At 44.5% G+C, this 23,205-nt stretch overlaps 2 protein-coding genes across 7 annotated transcripts in view; one reads left to right on the forward strand and one right to left on the reverse strand.

The window, feature by feature from the left end:
- Window positions 1-11,714, forward strand: part of Phc1 (polyhomeotic homolog 1) — a 22,390-nt gene extending 10,676 nt beyond the window's left edge. For all 5 annotated transcript variants that reach the window (XM_032905744.1, XM_032905741.1, XM_032905743.1 and 2 more), the window contains 9 exons: window positions 3,439-3,931; window positions 5,599-6,404; window positions 6,927-7,074; window positions 7,314-7,525; window positions 8,382-8,496; window positions 9,072-9,180; window positions 9,346-9,496; window positions 9,890-10,121; window positions 10,739-11,714. In XM_032905744.1, coding sequence (XP_032761635.1) covers window positions 3,439-3,931; window positions 5,599-6,404; window positions 6,927-7,074; window positions 7,314-7,525; window positions 8,382-8,496; window positions 9,072-9,180; window positions 9,346-9,496; window positions 9,890-10,121; window positions 10,739-10,893 — 2,421 coding nt within the window. In that variant the 3' untranslated portion in view covers window positions 10,894-11,714. The remainder of the gene's footprint in view (window positions 1-3,438; window positions 3,932-5,598; window positions 6,405-6,926; window positions 7,075-7,313; window positions 7,526-8,381; window positions 8,497-9,071; window positions 9,181-9,345; window positions 9,497-9,889; window positions 10,122-10,738) is intronic.
- Window positions 11,681-20,641, reverse strand: M6pr (mannose-6-phosphate receptor, cation dependent). Of its 2 annotated transcripts, none has more exons than XM_032905748.1 (7): window positions 20,029-20,641; window positions 16,883-17,062; window positions 16,064-16,230; window positions 14,343-14,452; window positions 14,085-14,215; window positions 13,228-13,354; window positions 11,681-13,091 (listed from the first exon to the last, which is right to left on the reverse strand). In XM_032905748.1, the coding sequence occupies exons 2-7, from the start codon at window positions 17,059-17,061 to the stop codon at window positions 12,969-12,971; spliced, it is 837 nt and encodes a 278-aa protein (XP_032761639.1). In that variant the 5' UTR covers window position 17,062; window positions 20,029-20,641; the 3' UTR covers window positions 11,681-12,968. The 2 variants fall into 2 exon arrangements, with proteins under 2 accessions (XP_032761639.1, XP_032761638.1); XM_032905747.1 differs by having other exon boundaries at window positions 20,254-20,637.
- Window positions 20,642-23,205: the final 2,564 nt, after the last annotated feature.

Consider the following 23,205-nt stretch of genomic DNA (forward strand, 5'->3'; position numbering starts at 1 on the left):
GGTTCAGTTTTGGACATGCCAAGTTAGAGATGTTTTTGAGACATGCATGAGATGCTGAGATAGCAGCCCCGGGTGTGATCCTTGAGTTTAGGAGAGTTAGCTTGGAGCTAAACATGAAAACGGTAGATGTGAATGACACATCTGTGGAAGTTATGGAAATATTGAAAATCGTTATGAGAGCATATGGACTGAAGAGAAAGAACATGTAGAGCTCGGAGGGTTGGGGTAAACCCCTGGAAAAGGTGATGGGATGACTGAGGGAAGCAGAATTAAAATAGAAGAGAGAAAGTCTAGACTGTAGTAACATTAGGACAGAGGAACAGGTCTTACAGGACTGGTGTGGGTATGGGGATGGGTGTAGGGTTGAGAGCCTCATTTCTTTTCAGTGTAAAAGAGGAAAATGGGAATTTGTTAGTTTGGAGGGAGAGCTACTTTAGAGGAGTTGGGAGGGCGATTGAACTTGAAGGAATATTGAATTTGAAGCATGCATGGGTACAGTGGATGCACAAGAATTTAGTCATTCGGAAAGGAGGATATGGCTGGGGAAGGGGGAACAGGCAGGGAGAGGAGCACAGGCAGATCACACAGCCAGGAGAGGCTGATAGAGCCAAGAGTAAGAGAGTTGTTAGGATAATCTTAAAAAGCAGGGGGAGAGGATTGGGGCAGAGGATTGCCCTTGGTAGGAGGAAGGAGGAGTGAGAGAAGGGTCTGGTAATTCAGGGAGGGTGGGGTCTTCATTGTCTCTGCAGAGGTAGAGGGAGGGGAGCAGAGAGGGTGGTTCTGAGTGTAGGGAGAGTGGAAAAGTGGAATGGCCTTTGCAGAAGAGAAGCTGGCTCTCAATACTGGAGAGTTCCAGGCACCTCTGCAAAGCTGGCCTTTTCTCTCCCACTCTTCTGGATTCAAGTTTCTACTTCATCTGGCTGACTGCTTATCGTCTTCTTCCATGTTTCTATCAAGATGATTTTAACACAAACAAACAAAAACCCAGGGATTAGCTCAGGCAGTGCTCGGAAGTGTGAGGACCTGAGTTCCATTCTCACAACCCACATTAAAAACCAAAGCAAATCTCCACCCATTCATGGTGGTGCCTGCTTGTAATTCCAGCTGTGGTGGGACAGAAACAGATGGATCCTTGGCTCCCTGGCCAGTTAGCCTAGTCCTTCCAGTATGTAAATTCCAGGACAGTGAGAAGCCTTGTCTCAGAAAGGGGGTGCCTGAGGAATTGCATAGTGGCATCTTTTGACCTACATATGCATGTGTATACATGTGTACCCGTACTCACATACACATGAACACTTGCATACACACGAGCACTTATGTACACACTAAGAAAACAAGAGATGTATTATGTTACTGACTTTTTAAAAGTATCGTACCTCTAGTACACAGAATTTGACTGTTCTAGTGATGTGGTTTATTATCGTCTTACTATTGTTCCTCTCATGGCTCACTTTTTTAAAAATTCGGTTTTAAATAAAAATTATTTGTTTTTGTATATGTGTTCCTGAATGTGTTTATGTGCAGCACATGCATGCAGGGCTGGGAGGTGTAGGTTCTGGGAACTGAACTTGGGCCCTCTACAACATCAGTAAGTGCCCTTAGGCCCTGAACCATTTCTCTAGCCTTTTACTCAGTTAATTTTTTTAAAATAGAAATAGCAAGCAGGTTGGGGTGTAGCTCATTGGTGAAGTGCTGGCCTTGTATGTAGAAGATGCCCTGGTTGAATCCCCAGTGCTGCAAACCAAAGACAATGTAAGAAGCACTTTCTCACTGTGTCTGTCCTTATCCATGGTATGGAGTATGTGCACTGATTTCTAGGGTCATCCTTCTATTGGTCCCCTTTAATATAGCTTTATTATCTCTATATATTTCTAAAATTTACTTTGAAAATTAATTTTAGTGGGAAATTAAAATGTATATACAAAATTTAATCTGTGTTTTTACCACTGAGTTTCAATAATACCAATAGATGACCATTCTATGCGCTCTTGCCCTCTGACCATGGATTAATTTGAAGCAGAGTCTAGTTGCCATATATTTATATGCATACAAGCATATAATATATAGCATGATATGTAACAATCTATAAACAGCAATATGTAATGTAAGTATTGCTGTATATTTTGAAATGATATGTTTTACTTGTATTTAAATTTATAGGAAACTTAGCTATCTGTAATCTTTTTTAGAATACAATTTTATTTGTATTTTGAGACAGAATCTTGTTATGTTGGTCTGAGTAGCCTTGAACAATGGTCTTGTTTTCCTCTTGCCTTGGCCTTAGTAACACGGACAACAGCAGCGCAGCTCTGCATGGGCCTGAGAATGCTTTCCTCACAGCATATTGTCAAGATACTTTTGTTTATAGTCATTTATAATTTTAATTTTTATGTAATATTCTGTTTTCAGAATGTAGTCCTCTTCTGTGGCTGTTGGTTAGGGTTGTTACTCTGCATGGTTCATCTGCCATGTGCAGTGTCTCTTATGGAGTTCTATGTGGATGGGTAAACATGTGGACAGTCACCATTAGGGCACAGTGACAACAGTTATGATTAGGATGTAATGACAATTTTTCTCTCACAATATTTAAGAGTTGGACTCAGCTATGATTTTTATTGTGTCTGTTCTTATTACTGTGATAGTATTCTGATTAATAGAATCAACCAGGTAGCTGTTTTTCTCTCCCTTTGTGCTCATGCCCAACACTGTTGTATTCTGGGGCCATTAATAATAAGCAAGACAGATTAAATTTGCTGTTTGTAAGTTACAATTCAGACTGTTTATGTTAACACTCCAGGACCTTAGTGACCTAGCAGAGTGCCTCTCTGTCTTCCTAGCCCCAACCACCTTTCTTGTTTCTTATTTTTCTGCTCCCTGTAACTGAACACAATGAAATGTTTATATTAAAACATGACATGATGTTTTGGTTCTGTGGATTTGGTATACCTTTAGGCCTTTCCTTCCCCTGTGCCCCCTCTGAGCCTCAGGGCAGACATCATCTGCTTTAGAAGACTAGCCTCCCAGGTAGAGTTGATTTTATGATCTCCTGTAAAGTTGGTTTACATGTATGTGGATATTGCTCGGTTATACTTGTTGATTTTCTACTCTAACAAACCATGCAGCAGGAACATTTAACTCTTGCATTTCCACTATCCAAGCCAGTACCTGAAGTGTGGTATTTAATAGATGCTGAGTAAATGAGGAAAGAGAAAGTCAGAGATGTATTTGGAAGGAATTTTGTTGAAATTTGATGATACACTTGATAGTACATAGCAAACAATGTGTTTACAAGGAAGCTCTTTGAGAGCCTGAAAGGACCTAATTGGTGCAGAAGTTAGGACTCATTCAGTCGCAGGAATCTCTACACACACACACACACACACACACACACACACACACACACACACACACACGTACGTATATATTACTATCTTCCAGGTGCAGAACTTGGCAGTGAGGAACCAACAGGCCTCAGCTCAAGGACCCCAAATACCAGGCTCTACTCAGAAGGCCATCCCTCCTGGAGCTTCTCCTGTTTCTGGCCTCTCCCAGGCCTCAAGCCAGGCTCTAGCTGTGGCACAGGCTTCTTCTGGGGCCTCAGGCCAGTCACTCAACCTCAGTCAAGCTGGTGGAGGCAGTGGGAATAGCCTCCCAGGCTCCATGGGTCCGGGTGGAGGTGGCCAGGCGCCGGGGGGTTTGGGTCAGCTGCCTTCTTCAGGACTGGCTGGTGGGAACTGTCCCCGGAAGGGTACAGGAGTGGTGCAGCCCTTACCTGCGGCTCAGACAGTGACTGTGAGCCAGGGAAGCCAAACAGAGGCAGAGAGTGCAGCGGCCAAGAAGGCAGAAGGAGATGGGAGTGGCCCGCAGAGTGTGGGCATGAACCTGACTCGGACAGCCACACCTGCCCCCAGCCAGACGCTGATTAGCTCAGGTAAGGTGTCACCTCTCATGTCATGAATTTCTCAGAAGAAACCCCCACCCCACAAACACTTTTAAAAACCCTCTAGGATACAGAATGGCAGAAAAAAAGAGAATCTTGTCAGTCTTGAACGTGCTAGCTCAGAGCCAGGCTAGTGAGTAAGTGATCTTGGTTTCCTCCCAGCAGCAAACTGCTTATAAAGTACTTTGTGCAGCCTCTGTATTCAGTTCATTCTCTTCACTCAGTCCTGGCGGAGCTGACAATGTGCTAGACACATCAGAGAGTCCCGGCCTCGCGTGCTGTGGTGCTCAGTAGAGGATGAGTTGGCCCTTTGCAGTGGGTGGCTCAAGTAGCTGTAGTCTAAATACCTAAGGACACCACCAGCAGGTGGAGCTGTGCTCCGTGTGCTGACTTTGGGACGAGAAGGACAAACTCAGTTAATGAGAACAGTAACCCTAGGGGGTTGAGGATTTAGCTCAGTGGTTAGAGCGCTTGCCTAGGAAGCACAAGGCCCTGGGTTCGGTCCCCAGCTCCAAAAAAAAAAAAAAAAAAAAAAAAACCAAAAAGAGAACAGTAACCCTCTTGTGTTTGCTTTGAGACCGGGTCAGATCTAGCCAATGTTTACACTTGGTAATGTTGGATTTTTGTTTGTTCCTTTCCGTCATCCTAATTAATCATTGATATAATTGGATAATTTCATCACAAAAATTACCAATATTAGATACTTATATACCTTAGCTTTTCTTCCAAAGTGCGTGCTTTGTGTGTTCTTTGGAACGTGCAGGGCAGAGACTGTCAACTCCAGTCTGCAGCAGGGGAGACCGAGTGCTCAGAGCTTCTGTCTGTTCTTAAGAGTTTTTAGGTGGTGACTTAGTGTGCTGAACTTTAAAAATGGAGGCATTCATAGTGGATGGTGATACCTTTCCCTCTGGGAATTCTGTTGGTGAATATTAAATACATTTTATGTGTTCAACACCAGAATGAGTTCTAAGGATGTCAGAATGAGTAAACATGGATTCAACCCTGAGATAATGAAGGAAGGAGTCAGTCATTTGCTCAGTACCAAATGGAAGGGTAGGGTAGTTATAGCAAAATAAAGAACAGACATGACTGAGGATTATTGCTGATTTAAGGGCTATGCTTCATTCACCTCTTCCTCTGTCCTCCTCCTCCTCCCTCCCGTCCCTCCTCCCTCCCTCCCTCCTCTATCTTCGCCCCCTTCTTTTTTTTTTTTTTTTTTTGTGCTGCTTGGGGAGCCTTGAACACACCGAGCCAAGTTTCCATCCCAGAGCTACACCTAGTCCTTTCTTTTTTAACTTTTTACCTCTGTATTTTGAGAAACCGTTCCCTAAGCTGCTCAGGCAGATCTTGACTCGCCTGAGGACTCCTAGTACTTGGGTTTCCAGGCTGTGCCCTGAGTTTTTGCCTTGAGATCTTTCCCTGGAGGTAGTCAGTACTTGTCTGACTGAGAGGAAAGAGTATGAGTAAAGTGATGTTGAAGCTCTGTGTTTCCAAGCAGGCAGATTTCCGTTCACTGTCTGATTCCCAAGTAAGGAAATTTTCGTTCATTGAGTCTACCTTAGGTAAATCTTAAAAGGATGCTTCTGTTTTAATGTAGAAGGATTATCATTGTTTGCTCCTTTTCTCCTTCATTCCATTCTGTCTTGCTTCACACATAGCCACATACACACAGATCCAGCCCCATTCCCTGATTCAGCAACAGCAGCAGATCCACCTCCAGCAGAAGCAAGTGGTGATCCAGCAGCAGATTGCCATCCACCACCAGCAACAGTTCCAACACCGCCAGTCCCAGCTACTTCACACAGCCACGCACCTCCAGTTGGCCCAGCAGCAGCAGCAGCAGCAGCAGCAGCAACAGCAGCAGCAACAGCAGCAGCAACAGCAGCAGCAGCAAGCAACAACTCTCGCTGCCCCTCAGCCACCCCAGGTCCCACCTACTCAGCAGGTCCCACCTTCCCAGTCGCAACAGCAAGCCCAGACTCTGGTGGTCCAACCCATGCTTCAGTCTTCACCCCTGTCTCTTCCACCTGAACCAACTCCCAAACCACCTATTCCCATTCAGTCCAAACCTCCGGTAGCTCCTATCAAACCTCCTCAACTAGGAGCTGCTAAGATGTCAGCTACACAGCAGCCACCACCACATATCCCTGTGCAAGTTGTTGGTACCCGGCAGCCAGGTACAGCCCAGGCACAGGCTTTGGGATTAGCACAACTGGCAGCTGCTGTACCTACTTCCCGGGGGATGCCAGGGGCAGTCCAGCCTGGCCAGGCCCACCTGGCCTCCTCGCCACCTTCATCCCAGGCTCCTGGTGCACTTCAAGAGTGTCCTCCTGCATTGGCTGCTGGGATGACCCTTGCTCCTGTGCAGGGAACGGCACATGTGGTAAAGGGTGGGCCTACAGCCTCCTCTCCTGTTGTGGCCCAGGTCCCTGCTGCTTTCTACATGCAGTCGGTGCACCTGCCGGTGAGTGAGGTTCCGTCATTTTGAAGGTATTCTTACACATCCACATCCTAGTGGGCGTGGGACTGAGTGGAACTAGAACTTAGTTTAATGGGAGAATGAAGAGTTGGGAAGGCGAATGGTGGCATGCATGTGCTCTTTTTTATTTTTTTTAAAGAGTGACATGTTTATATATATTTATATGTTATATATATATGTATATATATATATAATGTTTAAACTTCAAATTTCTAAGTTTGTTACTGTCTTAGGGTGTTTACATATATGTTGATTCCATCAAGAGCTCCTTAACCAAATCTGTCTTTGTAAAGCCAACAGTTGGTCTACAGTGAGTTTTTGAGTCCCTAGCCAGGACTTAGTCTTTCTGTTCTGATGCAGAAGTTATACATTGGGGTGACCAGGAAGTCTAGTGTATCAAAGGAAGTAAACAAATTTGGGCACTGAGGATGTCCTCAGGAAGGATGCAGTTCAAGTTTCCCTTCCACACCTAAACCTTAGTTGCTTTCTTGTTTATTCCTCTTCTAGGGCAAAGCCCAGACGTTGGCTGTGAAACGCAAAGCTGAGTCTGAGGAGGAGAGAGAAGACCTCTCTGCATTGGGCTCTGTGCTTCCTACAAAGGCATCACCAGCAGCAGAGAGCCCAAAGGTAATAGAGGAGAAGAACAGTCTTGTAGGTGAGTAGCCAACATCTAAAATCTTACTGGTGCCAGAGAATAAACAAGTGTGTTCAGTGAGCCAAAAGATAAGTCTAATTTAGTAGAAAATGGGCCAGGACATGGTGAGCAATAAGTAGATACAGACGTAGGGCTCCATGGTGAGTAGTCAGAGATGAGCGTGTTGTGGAGGCTCAGGCTTGGTAATGGGCGAGTCAGTTGTGTCATCTACACGCTCCTTATGTGTGTTTGTTTTTCAGAGAAAGCTGAACCAGTGGCCAGTTTGAATGCTAATCCTCCAAACAGTGATCTAGTAGCCTTGGCCCCTACCCCATCAGCACCACCTCCTACTCTGGCCTTGGTGTCCAGACAGATGGGGGACTCAAAACCCCCACAGGCCATTGTGAAGCCCCAGATTCTCACGCACATCATTGAAGGCTTTGTTATCCAGGAAGGAGCAGAACCTTTCCCGGTGAGGGCGGGGCCTGCCTGAAAGTGGGGCTGGGAAGGGAGAGGTGATCTCATTTTTTTTTTTTTTCTCTCACATTCCTTTAAAAGAAAGAAAGTGCAGAACTATTCCATCGTTAGAGAATGGTTCATTATGTGCTTACTTAGAGGGTGAAGGACACAAGGGCAGTTTGTGGGCCAGAAAGTGAAAATACTGAGAACAGAAGGAAAGTTAGCTTTTAAAATTACAGTGTTTGGTGAGTACATTAGGTCGCGTTGTAATGAAGGAAACCAGGATCTTGACTCCTGCATTTATTGTAGCTTTGTGGAGAAAACCATAATATGGGGGAGTAAGGGTAAGGACCCAAGTCTCCAGTGACTTAGATGGAAAAAGCCAGCTAGAATCCCTTGCCTGCCATCTTGAAAGGTCCTGGGGCTAGAGAGACGCCTCAGCAATAAATGAATATATTGTTCTTTCAGAGGACCTGAGTTGCATCCCCAGCACCCGTGTCCCAGTTACACCAACTCCAGCACTTGAGTATCTGACTCTGGTTATGTACCTGCATACCTGGCTAGGCAGGTCACACCCTTTGAGTCCTTCGGTGGCAGAAGAGCAGGCAGCTCTCTGAATTCAAGGCCAGCCTGGTCTACATAGCAACTTCTGGCATAGTTTGGGCCATGTAATGAGACCTTGCTTCAGTCTCAGCTGCCCCACCCCAAACAACAACAACAAAATCTTACGAAAATAAAGAATGAGATCCCCTCAGAGGCAGATCTGGCCATCAACTCAGAGCTCACCCAAGCAGGGACAAGGTGACTATAAAAGGCTATAGATGACAGAAAGGGATTATGCTGCCTTAACTGCTCTTTCTCTGGGACAGGTGGGATGTTCTCAGTTCCTGAAAGAAACGGAGAAGCCACTGCCGGCTGGCCTTCCAACAGGGCTGAATGAGAGTCAGTCAGGTGGCCCTTTAGGGGGCGATAGCCCCTGTGCAGGTAAGTACTAGATGTTCATGGAGATGCTTGATAGCTGTGGGGATTGAGCCAGGGGGCAGCACATATTATGCGTCGGTTCTACAAATGAACAGCATCCCTAGATTTCATTCTCTAGAGACAAGACTGGCCTTTAACTTCAGACCCCTCCTAAGTCTGGGGACTACACGCATGGGCCACCACACCCATCCAGTCAGTCCTTGTTTACTTAAAGGAAGAATTTAGGCAAGGTCTGTCTATGCACAGATGTGTTCTGCTGAGTATGCGGAACCATACAAAAAAAACTATAAGGGAACTTTTTACCCAGTTAAAGGAATGGGTTGGCTTATTTTATATCATTTAAGGATATATTCACCTTCCTGCCTCCATTTCCTTTGTGCTGGGATTATAGGCCTGTATTTATACCAATCCATATATTTCTTGAGAATCAAGCCTTTAGGTTGTTTGGTATTAGGGATTTTCAGTTAGACTGTTTGGTCTTTGCAGAAAACTCTGAGGAAAATTAGTACTGATCTCTGGGCCTAATAAATGAGGGGCAGCAGAAACCTGTGGTAAGTCAAGAATGCCTTGTTTTTCAGACTTAGATAAGAAGGCAAATCTCCTCAAGTGTGAATACTGTGGGAAGTACGCCCCAGCAGAGCAGTTTCGAGGCTCCAAAAGGTTCTGCTCCATGACATGTGCAAAGAGGTACTGTGGCCACTAGCCTGCTCGCCCTCATGGAGTTTTTCACTGAATGCTGTCCCTTCTCATAGCTGATACTTTATATATCCCTCTTTGCTTTTCATTCTTTTCAAGTTAAAATGTCGTTTTCACAGCACTGTGACAGCAACCTTGTATGTCCCTCATCTGTAGGTACAATGTGAGCTGTAGTCACCAGTTCCGCTTGAAGAGGAAAAAAATGAAAGAGTTTCAGGAAGCCAGCTATGCACGTGTTCGGAGGCGTGGACCCCGCCGCAGCTCCTCTGACATTGCTCGTGCTAAGATCCAGGGCAAGCGCCATCGGGTGAGCTGCTATTGCAGAGCCAGCTAGCATGTAAAATGCCCCCTCCCATGGAGTCACTTTCCTCGGATAAAGCCCTGGATACAGAACTCTCAGAACTCTAGTTTGACACTGATTTCATTGATCCATATTGTAAACGACTCTGTCCCGTCTCTTTTCCCTAACTACAAGTTTGTGCATCCATGAGTCCTTTATTACATTTGAACTAATTCAGGGGACACACAGCGAGTTCACACTTGACCGGTGCTTTTGTGCATCTGCAAGTGAGGTGCAGCTTTAGTTCACCTGTTCAGAAAGCTTTCCTGTAGCCTGGTGTAGTTGTGGGGAGAAGGAACTCACGGTGTTGCTCTCCTTCCTTCTCTCACTGGCCTCACTGTTTTGCTATCTCCTCTTAAGGGTCAAGAGGATTCTAGCCGGGGCTCAGATAATTCCAGCTATGATGAAGCACTCTCTCCGACATCTCCTGGGCCACTGTCAGTAAGAGCTGGGCATGGAGAACGTGATCTAGGAAACACCATTACAACCCCGTCCACACCAGAGTTACAGGGCATCAACCCCGTGTTCTTGTCCAGTAATCCTAGCCAATGGAGTGTCGAGGAGGTCTACGAGTTTATTGCTTCTCTGCAAGGTACTGGGGGAGGTGCTGGTTCAGTAGAACCAGGTCCACATTTCCCTAGGTCATCCCACCAGACTGACTGGGATGTATCTGGCAGTTACTCAGTCCTATAGTGTGGTTTACTAATTTCCTCCTGGGCCAGCACCATTGATCAGTGTTCACAGTTTTTTGGTATTCGTTTTTACTTTGTATTAACCATATTTCTCACTTGGGAGCTTTTGGATAATGTCTCTATTTAGTTTGAGTAACTGAGGGTACATGACTTCCAGAGGAGTCTGTTGGGAGGGACCTTTGTTGACTTCTGAGGCAGGACTGCCATATTAATAAAACACCTTTGCTCTTTGGTATTTGTCGTTCCGAGAAAATGTTGGAAAAGCTGTTCATCTTTTTGCCAGTGTCAAAGAAGCCATGAGTGTAGCTTTTCTTTATCTCTGTGGAGTTTTGAGGTTATTTCTTAGATGAACTTGTTACTTGCCTGATGCTGTATGGAATAGGCAATTCTGATTTCACTTGCTTTCAGAGTTTGCCTCAAACCTTTGTAATACTAAACTGAGGATAGTGTTTTAGTTTCTTTCCATGTAATGATGCTGCCATCAGGTTTCTCATGTGTTCCCACCTTTTTCTTTTAGGTTGCCAAGAGATTGCAGAAGAGTTTCGTTCCCAGGAGATTGATGGACAGGCCCTTTTATTACTTAAAGAAGAACATCTTATGAGTGCCATGAACATCAAATTAGGTCCTGCTCTCAAGATTTGTGCCAAGATCAATGTCCTCAAGGAGACCTAAGTGACCCTCTGCACTAAAGCAGATGCCCTGACTGTTGGGGTTATACCCTGGGAAGAGCTGTTCCTCTTGTGTGACCTGTGTGGGATTGGAAGCAGAACTGCAAGAATTGGTTGCTGGTGCTACATGGTGGCAGCTTTGACACTTCTGGGTTTCTCTTAAAAATCTTCTCACTATTCACATCTACCCTAACCAGTTTTTAAGCAGGCAGACTAGAGACTAGGACTGCTCAGCTGTCTCCTGGAGTGGAATGACTAGCCAGGGTCTCATTTCTCCAAGGAGGAACGTCTTGTATGGGAAGGCAAGGAAATGGGTGAGTGTCAGTCTGCTTCCCCGTGGGAGAGGCCAGCTTTCCTGGCTTACAAGGAACAGCAAACCTGGTGCTCTCCTGGAGTCTCATAGTGGCTGCAGCTCAGTTTTCTGTTAATACTGAGTATTTCTTCTGCATCCACGGCAGGGTCACCAGCCACTGTAGACACTTGGTTGGTATCTGATTTGCTGCAGGGACATAGTGTTTGGCACGTGTGTGGCTGTTGTCATTCTGCATCCCCACTTCCCACTGTTCTCATCTTCAGCCCTGTCTTTTCCATTCCAGCTCCGCTCTGCCCTATAGCTTTACAAAACAGGAGTGTGTGGGGCTGAGGCCAGGACTGTAAGCACCTGCCTTAGGCACTGTTCCTCATATAAAATATTAAATATTTTTTTCCTCAGTAAAAGGATGAAAGTCGGTCTCCATTGTCTTACTGCATTCCATTGTTTTCTCCTTAACACAAATGACACAGTCAGCATGTTTTTATGTTTTTAATTATTGGTTTTGTACAAAAGTGGTATATTATTTTTCATTTAAAACCACAGGGGTTAGGATGCAAACAACAAATGAGAAGCCTTTTTAAAAATAACATTATTTTTCCTGTATAGAAAGAAAACAAAATTTCCATTGCCATTGCAAGGGTATTGGGAAGTAGGAATAACGTCATTCATTTTCTCTAAAGGAACAAATGGCCCTGCCTTTTCCACATCTCCTGTGTTCAGATGAACTGTGTTGTTACCTAGTGGCCTAGGAATTCACTATTTTAGAAAGACTAGCCTGGGATTCTGGGCACATGGCTTAAACACAAAGAAATAGAGGATTAAAGACCTTTTCCCATAGATAAGTGGGTCAGACACTTCCCTGAGCCAGCAGGAGGGACAGGTGCAGCAGTGTCCCCACCATAGCAGAGACCCGCAGAGCCTCCATGTCCACTTCTGCTTCCATTCCCTTCCTTTAAGATTGGGGAAAGTATAAAAAGCCAAACTACAGACCTGTGAGAAAAGTACAACTTAGGTTTGCAAGTACTAGTAGGGAGAGGAGGAAGAACAAGGCTGGCTATCGAGACTACCACAAGGTGACACAGTCTGTGTACTTTAGAAAGGACTACTTGGTTAGGCATTTGGGTTACCTATGGATTTATAACCGCAGCCTAGGGCCCAATTCAAACTGTCAAGCCACTCAAAGACCTATAAGCAACATGATGGCGCCTTAGAATCCTCAAGTTGGGAAAGTTCACATTTTTTTTCCCTGTCCTAATCCCACACGAGGGACAATCATGTGACTAATTGCAGGCTCAAAGCAAACAGGAGTATTTGGGTGACAGCCAGGTAAGAAGTACTGCAGAGCACCTCTGCGAGTTACACTCAGATCCTCACGAGACTACTGCGGGGACAGGGACAACATGAGGGAGGCAACCAAAGGTACAAATAATCTTTGCTTTTTTAATTAAAGAATCCAGTGTCTCAACTTATGGAAATGTTTACAGCCAGGGCTCATGGCTTTCTTTCTGCCTAGTTAGCTGTCCTTTCTCTTCCTGGGGTATAGGAGTCTGCCTCCCCACAGCACAGGCCCTATGTCTGTCTGCCTTCCACTGTACTAGTGCAGAGGAAAAACAATAGGAGCAAAGGGAGGCAGGTTAGTGTCAAATCAAAGCCAACTGGAAAGCAAGAATATTAATGGCAAGGTGAGAGGGGGAGACTGCTTGAGAAGTCTGCTGAGGATGCTTTGGTTTGGGGACTGAAGAGGTGGCTGGACATGAAAAGTGCAATCACATTGGTAGCAAATGATCATCCCTTTCTTCTGACTCTTCCCCCAGCTGGTCATCCCCGACGCCACGATAGGCCGCAGGCACACTGCGGGGTTTGGAACGGCACACAAAGTCACAACCATCCTGGAGGGAAAAAGCAAAGACAGTCTTGATCATCTATTTTAGAGTGAAATATGGTTTCAAAATGACAGTGGGTTTTTTGTTTTTTCAAAGAATACCCAAAATCCAAGGCTTAGCCCAAATTAATCTTGTTACTTACAGCTACTAGGTTGCCAAGATCCTGCCAGAAGGCCAGATGAGGAAACTGCTCCATCCCCTTGGCCCCCACTACCAGTCGCTGGTATAAGAAACCCCCAATGATGTAAACAGCAACCAATGATGCAAATCTACACAGGGAGACACACACTTAAACTTAGCAACTTTGAAGTGGCACCACATACCTCTAACAGAATCGAGAAGGCCAAGGCTAAACTGTACATCCAATATCAGCTGTTTCCTAAGCTACACTCTAAACAAGAAGGGCTGGCAGCTCTTCAGAAAAACTGTTTAAGAACAATGTCAACACCCAGAAAGGGGAGAGGGGTACTTAGTATGTGACTGTAATAGCATGAACACGACTCTTATGTTCTGCTCTGCTCTACTGATGTTAATACTGTAGTGTCCAGCCTTCCTGAGAGAAGCTCAACGGTGGGGGTTATGGTGTGTACGCCTTTAATCCAGCATTTGGGAGGCAGAGGCCAGGTGTCTACATCGCCAGGCCAGCCAAAGCTACACAGGGAGGAGACACTGTCTACACAAACCAATCTCGAAATGCAAATGGGACTAATTCATTTTTAAGAAGACAAGTCTGGTCAGGCACATCTTTAATATCAGCTCATGGAAGACAGATTCTCTTGAGTTTGAGGCCAGCCATAAGCACAAAGTAAGGCGGTTTTCAAAAATATTTTTTATTTTTTACTACTGCCAGGGATTGAACATAGGACCTCATGTATACTAAGCACTCTGCCACCAAGCTATACTCCCAAGCTTAATTTCTTCAGACACAGACCGTCAGTGAGTCATCTCTGACTTGTATATGTAAACATGCATGCTACTGAGAGGGTGCGAAGTACTCACATGACAAGGAGGATGGAGCCCACACTGAGGTGTGAGACCTCTGGTGAACAGGCCAGGCTGCTATCCATCTCGAAGAGGTAGAAGCAATCCTGGATTTTGCCTCGTTCCTCAGACACTGGGTTAAAATTACCCTGATGATGAGGACCAAACGGTAGTTATGTCTTTCTGCTTGCACCAACAAACAAGACAGCCCCCCAGTGACTATATAAACCCCAAACATTTGCTGCTCCTGGTTCCAGATGTCCCAGGATACCTTACCGCGAGTGTGTGTCGATTGCAGGAGATCATCACCACTGCACGGCGCTGTTCTTTGCCACAGTGGTTGTCATATTCGTCACCCCCTTTATATATCAACATGATCCAGTTACCTGAGGAGGGACAAGAATAATGGCACTGTGAAGTGCAGGGGAAGTGGGGGCAACAATGGGTAGCATGGTGGAGTGGAATAAGCTACCAGAATTGTTTTTAGTTAATGATAATTGATACAATTGGTATATCTGAATGCTAGGTTAAAATCTTTAAGAGTTTTGCTCTAGCTGGCCTTAATTCACACTAATTACGTAGACCAGGCCGGCCTCCAACTTGTGATCTTTGTGCCTCTGCCTCCCAAGTTTTGAGGTCACAGTTCATGAGCCTCCTTACCTGGCCTTAAAACTTGCTTCTTAAAACTTTTTATTCCCTTGTTTTAAGAGCAATAACCAGAAATGTAAGATTAATATTATTTTTATATTAAAGGTAGGAAACATTGTATAAAAAACCAGTTTCTACCCAAGCTTTTAACACTGATATACATTTTCTCAACACAATGCAAAAGGAGAGGAGATTCCACAAGATTGCCAGGCAGCAGGGAGATGTCCAAGTATTTATTTACTATGTTTAAAGTTCTTTGTAAAATATTGTTTGGCTGACAAGTAAGTAAGGACTTTTTCAACTTTGCATATGAGAAAACAAGATTTTAAAATTAGTGAGCTGATGTCTTAAAATCATCTGTTGTGGTCTGAAGAATGGCCCCCATAGGCTCTTATATTTGACTGGTTAAGTCACTAGGGAGTGGAACAGTTTGAAAGGATTGTAAAGATTAGGAGGTGTGGCCTTTTGGAGGAAGTAGGTCACTGGGGACCACTGGTCTATGCCAGGCCCAGAGTGTTTCCCCACCTTTACTTAGATCAGGACGTAGAACTGTCAGCTACTTCTCCAGCACCACGTATACCTGTGTACTGCCATGCTCCCTTCTGTGGGGATAGTGAACTAACCTCTGAAAATGTAAGCCTCCAATTTATGCTTTCTTAAACAGTTGTCTTGGTCATGGTGTCTCTTTATAGTGAGTGACTAAAACACCATCACACTAGGAGAGTGAGCGGGGTCAAGAATTGTTTTATTCTTTATCCAGTGAATATCTACATTGGATGACTTATGTTTATGGGAAGAGAGAAGCCGCAGATGCTCCCTCCAGCATATATCTTCATGACATTGAAAATACAACTTAGGACAAGTAGAGGAGGATTTTCCCCCTTAAATAGACTTATTGGTTTGCACATAAAGTTATCTTAAACTCAAAATTGGTTAATCTGATGAGAAATGGTGGTGGCTGGTCTGGAACTGATTAAGTGTTAGGGTGACTAGAGGGGACTGTGTAAAATTCTGGCTAGATTCAGATTCCCTTCCACTCTCAGTCATTCATATCCACATTTGCTTTTCTATTCCTTTCTCTGTCTTCCTTTTTTTGTGGTGTTAAGGATTAAAGTCAGAACTTTGTGCAAGTGCTCTACCCTGAACAACATCCCCAGTCTTATATTCTTTTTGTGAAAATTTTGCACTGTCTTCAAACACAGAGGTTCCCTGAGCAGCTCTAGAACTAGGCACTATGAGTTACAGTCTAACCCAATTCCATAAAACATGACACACTCGAAAAGCTGGAGAAGGCCAACATAGGATTACTGGAGGACTGACTTGGGGTTAGTCAGCAGGAAATATCTTACTTCCATTGAAGATGTGAGTCTCGTTGATTCTCCCAACCACCGTCTCCTTCTCATTACTTTTGTTGATCTGCACCAGGCCTGCCCCAGAGGAGTGGTTGCCAGCTTCCCGGCATACTCTGAATATATAGCTGTAAGTGTCTGAGCCCTGGCCCACAGTACTCTCAAAACTACAGAAGAAAGTAGGAAAGAACAATTACTAGTTACCATGCTCAGGAAAATGCAGACTCTTCCCTCCCATCAAAGGCATAACATCTGTTGAATTACAAGTTATTTGTGGCCCTATAGACTGTCCTACTTGTTGATAATAACTTGAAATATACCCTCCAAGACAGCAATACATTCTAGAATACCCGTTCTAGCTATGTGAAAGTGTCAGCTGTTTCCTCACAGCAAGAGCCTGTCTGTTTTCATGGGACAGTCCCATGTTTAAGGGCCATTTTCATGTTTATCTGGATTCCCTGATACAGATGAAGACATACTTAGACATGTCTATGTTTACATGTGTCTGACATTTCTAAAGTTGTCTTATATGAAGTTATCAAGTAATGCTCCAATTTGTACAAGCAGGTGCTTTCGACCCAGTCTTTAGAACTGATACTTTTCTGTGAAAGAGAAGAAAAACACACATGGTAACATGGCTGTGAGCCTGTCATCAGAGAGGGAAATGCATTACAGCCAATAAACTAGTCATTGCTAAGGTTCGTTCACATTAGAACCTGTACAATTCACACACTCCTTCCACAGTAAAGCTGAGGTAACTCATTAAAGAGAAAAAACCCTTAGTAAAGATAGCTTCTGCCCTCTCCGGTGCTTCTCTACCTTTTGTTAAACAGTGGCCGTAACCTCTCCAGGAGAGCCACCTCATTCTTTGACTCCTTATCCTTTTCTCCTACCAGGTCACATGATTTTTCTTCTATCTGCCAGGATTCTCTCACAGCCACAGCCAGGAGTAGCAACAGTAACAGTTCAGTCCTCCAACAGCCAGAGAGAGGGACCATCCTTTTGGAAGAGTGTTGGAGGTGAAGGCAGGATCAGGAGAGAAAGAAAATACATCAGTCACATAACTGTGCAAAAAGTTATGGCATTATGATTATGCAAAAAACATGATTCTGCTTCAAAACAAATGGGTGCTCAGTGTAGAGTCAAATGTTTTTAATCTCCACACTCAGAGGCAGATGCAGATGGAACTCTGTGAGGCCAGCAAGAGAGACTTGGTGAGACACCTGTCTCAAAAACCTCTAAAACACAAAAACCCAGCAAAACAAATGGGGTGGGGGGGTAAGAGAAAGAAAAGAATTGTAATAGCCAGGGTGCACCCATCTTTGCATTGTTTCTGTTTGATAAAAATTTATGTTGTATTATCCTGTTTCTCAAAGTCAAATACTAGTTTATAAATAATGCCTAAGTCAGTGGCCTTCCCTGGAATATCCCAGTTATGATGTACACAGATCCTCAATTATGTCTAACTATGAAAGATGTAAAGGAGAGAGAGAAGCCTGACTATGTTGGGCCTTAACACATCAGTAGAGGTCATCCAATAATCTTTTTTCACATTCACCGAAGCATGTGGAGTGTGGGTGAAGCAGCCATAGTACCTTAACTCACGTCAGTTACTCATGTGCCATTCTCCTGAAAAGCCATCCGATCACAGAAGAAAACTCACTGGCTCAAAATGAGTGATTTGAAGTCTTCCAAAACTATCTTCGCCCCTCCAAGTCACAAATCTTAAGGCTGTCTTTTTACCACTCTAAAATCCTAAGATCACTTTCTGGTTTTTTTTTTTAATGTATCTTTTTTTGTTTTTTGAAAGATTTTATTTATTATGTATAAGTACACTGTTGCTGTCTTCAGACAGGCCAGAAGAGAGCCTCAAACCTCATTACAGATGGCTGTGAGCCACCATGTAGTTGCTGGGATTTGAACTCAGGACCCCTGGAAGAGCAGTCAGTGCTCTTAACCACTGAGCCATCTCTCCAGCCCAAGTTCACTTTCTGTTTGTATTATTATAACAGGCCCTTCTAAACTATGGCCCATGGGACACATATATCCCCAGGCATCTGTGAATGCAGCCAGCATATTTGTGGATGACAATGTCTATTTCGATGTTGGAAAGTTGGCTATTCCCATCTTCTTAGTTAGGTCATAGTGATTGATGCTTGCACAAGGCTTCTATTAGTACCTGTAAGTAACCCTTCAGGCTATTGACATTGTTAATTTTATCATGGCTTCACTGTTTTTTTGACAGTTATCTCTTCCAGACATTTCTACAATAAGAAAGTGAAAGCTCTAACCCCGTACTCATTCCCTTTCTCCCTGAAAGGTACATGTAAGTTTCTATTTCCCACATGCAGGGAGGGCAACACACATCAATTTACTAATGTAAGCAAGGCATTTCCACATAGTAATCACATGTAGCCAAGAGGTCAAGGGCACTCCTATATGACACCATGACATATTTAGTAGGAGTGACAGCCTTCAAGCCAGAACTACCTGACATTAACTAGTCAATCCTCCCCAAACCTTACGTATTAAATTTAACTGTCTCTATTTCACAACTAAAAACTACAGGATAAACAGAACGAATACCACCGACATAGCTAACGGAGTAAGACAGATGGCTCCAGAGCCATTGGGAGCCAAAGCAGAGCTGCCTTTCTTCCTTTTAAAACAGAGCAGGAAAGGGAAGTAGTTCTTCCTCACAGTTAACTGTAGTTTAACAAAGAGCCCAGATTTAAGCTCTCTCCTCCTCTAAGCTCAGCTATTGCTCAATCAGTCAACTCACCTAGAGCTCCTCGGTTAACCTACTCGGTGCCATTTTCTTCAAGTTCTCTCAGGATTTAATTTAAAAATGTTAATGTTCAGGGCTCTGAAGTGCTTGTTCCCCAGTACATAATTTGGAGGGATGCTCTCACTGAATGAAGGCTGTGCACTCTGGTCTCAAAGTTATTTCCTCATTTGTTGCTGCTTTCTCTTCCCAAATGAGGGCAAACACTTTCGAAAAAATTGGGACAGGATGAAGAATTAAAACAAGCCATGGTAGGCATTTGATGATCGGAATTGCTTACCATTTGCCTAGCTATTCAAAAAGTTAGAAGAATAATTTTACGCTCTTCCCAGCTTAAGATCTGACTGCAAGTTTGAACTGCTTCCCTCTGATTCAGTGTGGTGTATGCTTTAAACGCTTTACTTGCATTATGTCAGTCCCATAGCCTACAGAAGATGAGGGGACTGAGGCTTAGGGCTGTCTACTGAGTTACTTGTCCTAGGTCACACAAATATTAAATGGATGAGGTTGCTGGATGAATCTGGATGACTAATGACAAGAAAGCATTTGTGGACAAACTTCTGATAAACATGGACCCAAAAAGAGGGGAGTATGAAACCGAAGCTCGGCAGTCCCTTTTTAACATGGTCCCAAAAAAAATCTCAGGAGTGCAAGCATTTGTCTCGATGCTGTAAAACAGGGTCTTATGCTCTTGGAAATTCCCCTTCAATTTTCTTATTCTATAGAGCTCTACTGGCAGTGCTGAAACATTCTTCTTTACAGGACAGCCAATGACTAAGTTAGGGGTTGGCAAACTGCTGACCTCAGCCTTGTACTTACTTTTCCACTCATGGCCGTTTTCCATTTTCTAATGGAGGGCTTTATTTTCTTCCTCCTGGTTCACTTTTAAGATCAGTCTCAACTGGCAGAAAGGCCTGATGTTTAAAGTACCTCAAGGAGGTAGTTCTATACTTCAAAATCTCCACAGAAAGACAAGATATTCCTGTTACTCTTTTCCACACCACACTAACAGACCTTCCTCGAACTTCTTCCAGGATTCGGGAAATTCTCGCCTTCCATCTGCTCAAAGTCATACTTTATCCCAAATGACGCCATGACGCCACTTTACTCCCATGATACAGGTCAAAAATTCTCTCTACAAGCATCCAGTAACACTTCACACATGGGCACTTTTTCCCACCTTTAAAACATCTCAAATTCCTCTCTGAACTTGGAACTCCTTTTCCTCACGCCTAAAAGTCTGACGTTCTCCGTTCTCATGCCTTTTGCCTCCAGTCCGCCCTTCGGCTCCCTAGCAGTATCTCCAGCTAGAACGAGGGCCAAGCGAGACTCGCGGTCCGCATTTCCTTCAGTGCAGAGGTGTGCAAGGACCCCAGCCCGCTTCCTCCACGCCCCCAACACTCACGTGTCACAGGAAAACAGAGCAACCGAAGCTCAGAAACCCCCAAGAATGTGTCTGTGGGGTTGGGAGACGCGGCCGGAGAACGGGGGTGCGGGGGCACAGACCCCAGTCCCTCGATTCCTCTCTGAAGCCAGCGCTCCCTTAGGCGCCGCGCTGCGCCCCGCTCCAGAAGCCGGAAACAGGAAGCAACGAGAGCCTGCTGAGCAACTGCTCCTCCCACTAGACTCCGCGGCATGTGACCGCAGAACCTTAGCTCCCTTTTCTTTCTTCTGAACGCTGATTGGTCAGCAGCCGAGTTCACTCTTTCCCCGGTCCCATCAACCCCAATCACTCCGAGATTGTCAAGATCAGTTTCTTCTTTTCGCGTCTCTTTTCTACCAATGAGGTTCGAGCTCTGCCTCCAGGGACTCTGGGCGGGCGCACCCCATTCACGCGGGGGTCATGCGCCAGGTGTCCCGATAGGTCCGGTTGAAGACAGTACGTGAGGGCGATCTGCGAAATTACGGAGAGTGGCGCTCCCTGGGCTTGCTGGGAATTGTAGTTCCCTCGCCCGGAGCTCTCTGGGAGTTGTAGTTTCTAGACTTCTGCTACCGTGTTGGCCTCTGTGCGGTGCTGTTTAGCTATCAGTCGACTGGGATCGCTTCTGGTCTGCACTTGACTCAGGCACCCAGACAATGGAACGTTAGGGTCCCATATGTCTTGGTTTTCTTTGTTCAGAATTTTCGAATTCTCTCAGGACATAACTACTGTTACTGTTAACTGTGTAATGAGTTTGTCCTCTTGTGGCAACTTGCTAGATAAGCATACTCTGTTTATCTGCCCTATGTGTGGCCGGTCCTCTAGTCTGAACTTCTGTTTGGGGGGCCCAGGGTGACTTTGTGCCTTTGGTAAGGTCATTTGAAGGCTCCTTGGATTTATTATCTACTGTCTCAAGCCCTAGGTGTTCTTAGAGCTTGGTTTTAAACTGTGCGGCTTCCTGGAATCGCTCTCCAGGTTATTCATTTCTTCCTCTGAAGTTTTTTTTTTTTTTTTTTTTTTTTTTTTTTTTTTTTGCTTTAGCTGGTCATGCCCTTTTGACTCTCACGTGCTTTTTGCACGCACCTCCTTAGTCTGCTTAAACAGGGATTCATGTCAGAGGTAGTATTGTGTTTGCAACTGCTAACACTGCAGTGTCCCATTCTTTTTAAAAAAGTTAACTTAAAAGTTTTAATACATTTTAATTAAAATATAATTACTTCTCTTTCCTCCGTTTCCTTCCTTCTTCCAGTTCTTCCAAAAGACCCTTTTTTTTTTTTAAAAAGATTTATTTATTTATTTTATGTACAGCATTCTGCCTGCATATGTGACTGCAGGCCAGAAGAGGGCACCAAATCTCATTACAGATGGTTGTGAGCCACCATGTGGTTGCTGGGAATTGAACTTGTGACCTCTGGAAGAGCAGTCAGTGCTCTTAACCACTGAGCCATCTCTCCAGCCCCCAAAGACACTTTCATCTAGCTTTCTCCATGTCCCCCACTCAAATTGCTGGCCTCTTTTTCTTTTTCTTTTTTTTTCTTTTTTTCGGAGCTGGGGACCGAACCCGGGGCCTTGAGCTTGCTAGGCAAGTGCTCTACCACTGAGCTAAATCCTCAACCCTGGCCTCTTTTTCTTTAATTGTAATTGCTACATATATTTGCATAAATACACCACAACCTGCGGGTTCTATGTTTATGTTTGTATGTAGATGACTTCAAGGATGATCACTTTGATTTCGATAGCTTCTTAATGGGCTCATATTGGGGAGAGGTTAATTCTTCCTCTCCCAGGAGTTATTTATTGCCTGTAGTTCTTTGCTTAGGGGTGGGACTATGTGTGACTCTCCCCCCCCCCAACCCGTTAGCATATTGAGATCACCACTGTTTAGATCTTGTTTACGTGACCATTTCTATGATAGAGTGTTTCATGCCAGACTTCCTGGTATTCCAGATGTTATGGTTTTCCCAGTCCCCTCTTTTTTATACAGTTATAGACGTAGGAGCTGTGATGTAGAGGAGTCCATTGTGGCTGGGCCCCTCACCACTTGCTGATCTCTGCACTGTGTTTTGTCATGATTTTCTGTGATGGTCTATAGTGAGAATTTTGGAATTATGGTTTCTTAAAAATAACAACAACAACAACAACAACAACAACAAAAAGACAGAAAAATTATAAGAACGTATTTTCATTTTAACCTCAGGTGTGGGATTTGGGGCTGCTTCAGATTGTCCACAGCAGCTGACTGTGATTTGCTTTGGGCTCTAGCGGGGGTGTAATTTTTGCCAGCTGCAGATATTTGGAATTGTGAGAACTTTTCAGAGGGTACATGAAGAGAGGCAGGGTTGGTTGTTGGTTGTTAGTTGTTGGGGGTTTGGTTGTTGGTTGTTGGGGGGTTGTTTGTTGTTTGTTGGTTATTTGGGGGTTGTTTGTTGGGGGTTGGTTGTTGGTTGTTGGTTGTTGTGGGGTTGGTTGTTGGTTGTTGGTTGTTATGGGGTTGATTGTTGGTTGTTGTGGGGTTGGTTGTTGGTTGTTGATTATTGGGGGGTTGGTTGTTGGTTGTTGTGGGGTTTGTTGTTGGTTGTTGGTTGTTGGTTGTTGGTTGTTGTGGGGTTTGTTGTTGGTTGTTGATTGTTGGTTGTTGGGGGTTGGTTGTTGGTTGTTGGTTGTTGTGGGGTTTGTTGTTGGTTGTTGATTGTTGGTTGTTGGTTGTTGGGGGTTGGTTGTTGATTGTTGGTTGTTGGGGGTTGGTTGTTGGTTGTTGGGGGTTGGTTGCAGTTTGTTGGTAGTTGCGCTTAAAGAAGAAACAAGAAGAAGGGAGTTAGATTTCAGAGGTCCCTTTCCTTTCCTCTCTCCCCTCTCTCCCTTTTTTCTATCTATATTAGGAGGTTGAAGGAGTGGAAGAGAGGTGGAGAAGGGTGGAGGAAAGAAGAACCCCCAAAG

Source organism: Rattus rattus, chromosome 6 (genome assembly GCF_011064425.1).
Source record: "Rattus rattus isolate New Zealand chromosome 6, Rrattus_CSIRO_v1, whole genome shotgun sequence".
Classification (NCBI taxonomy): domain Eukaryota; kingdom Metazoa; phylum Chordata; class Mammalia; order Rodentia; family Muridae; genus Rattus; species Rattus rattus.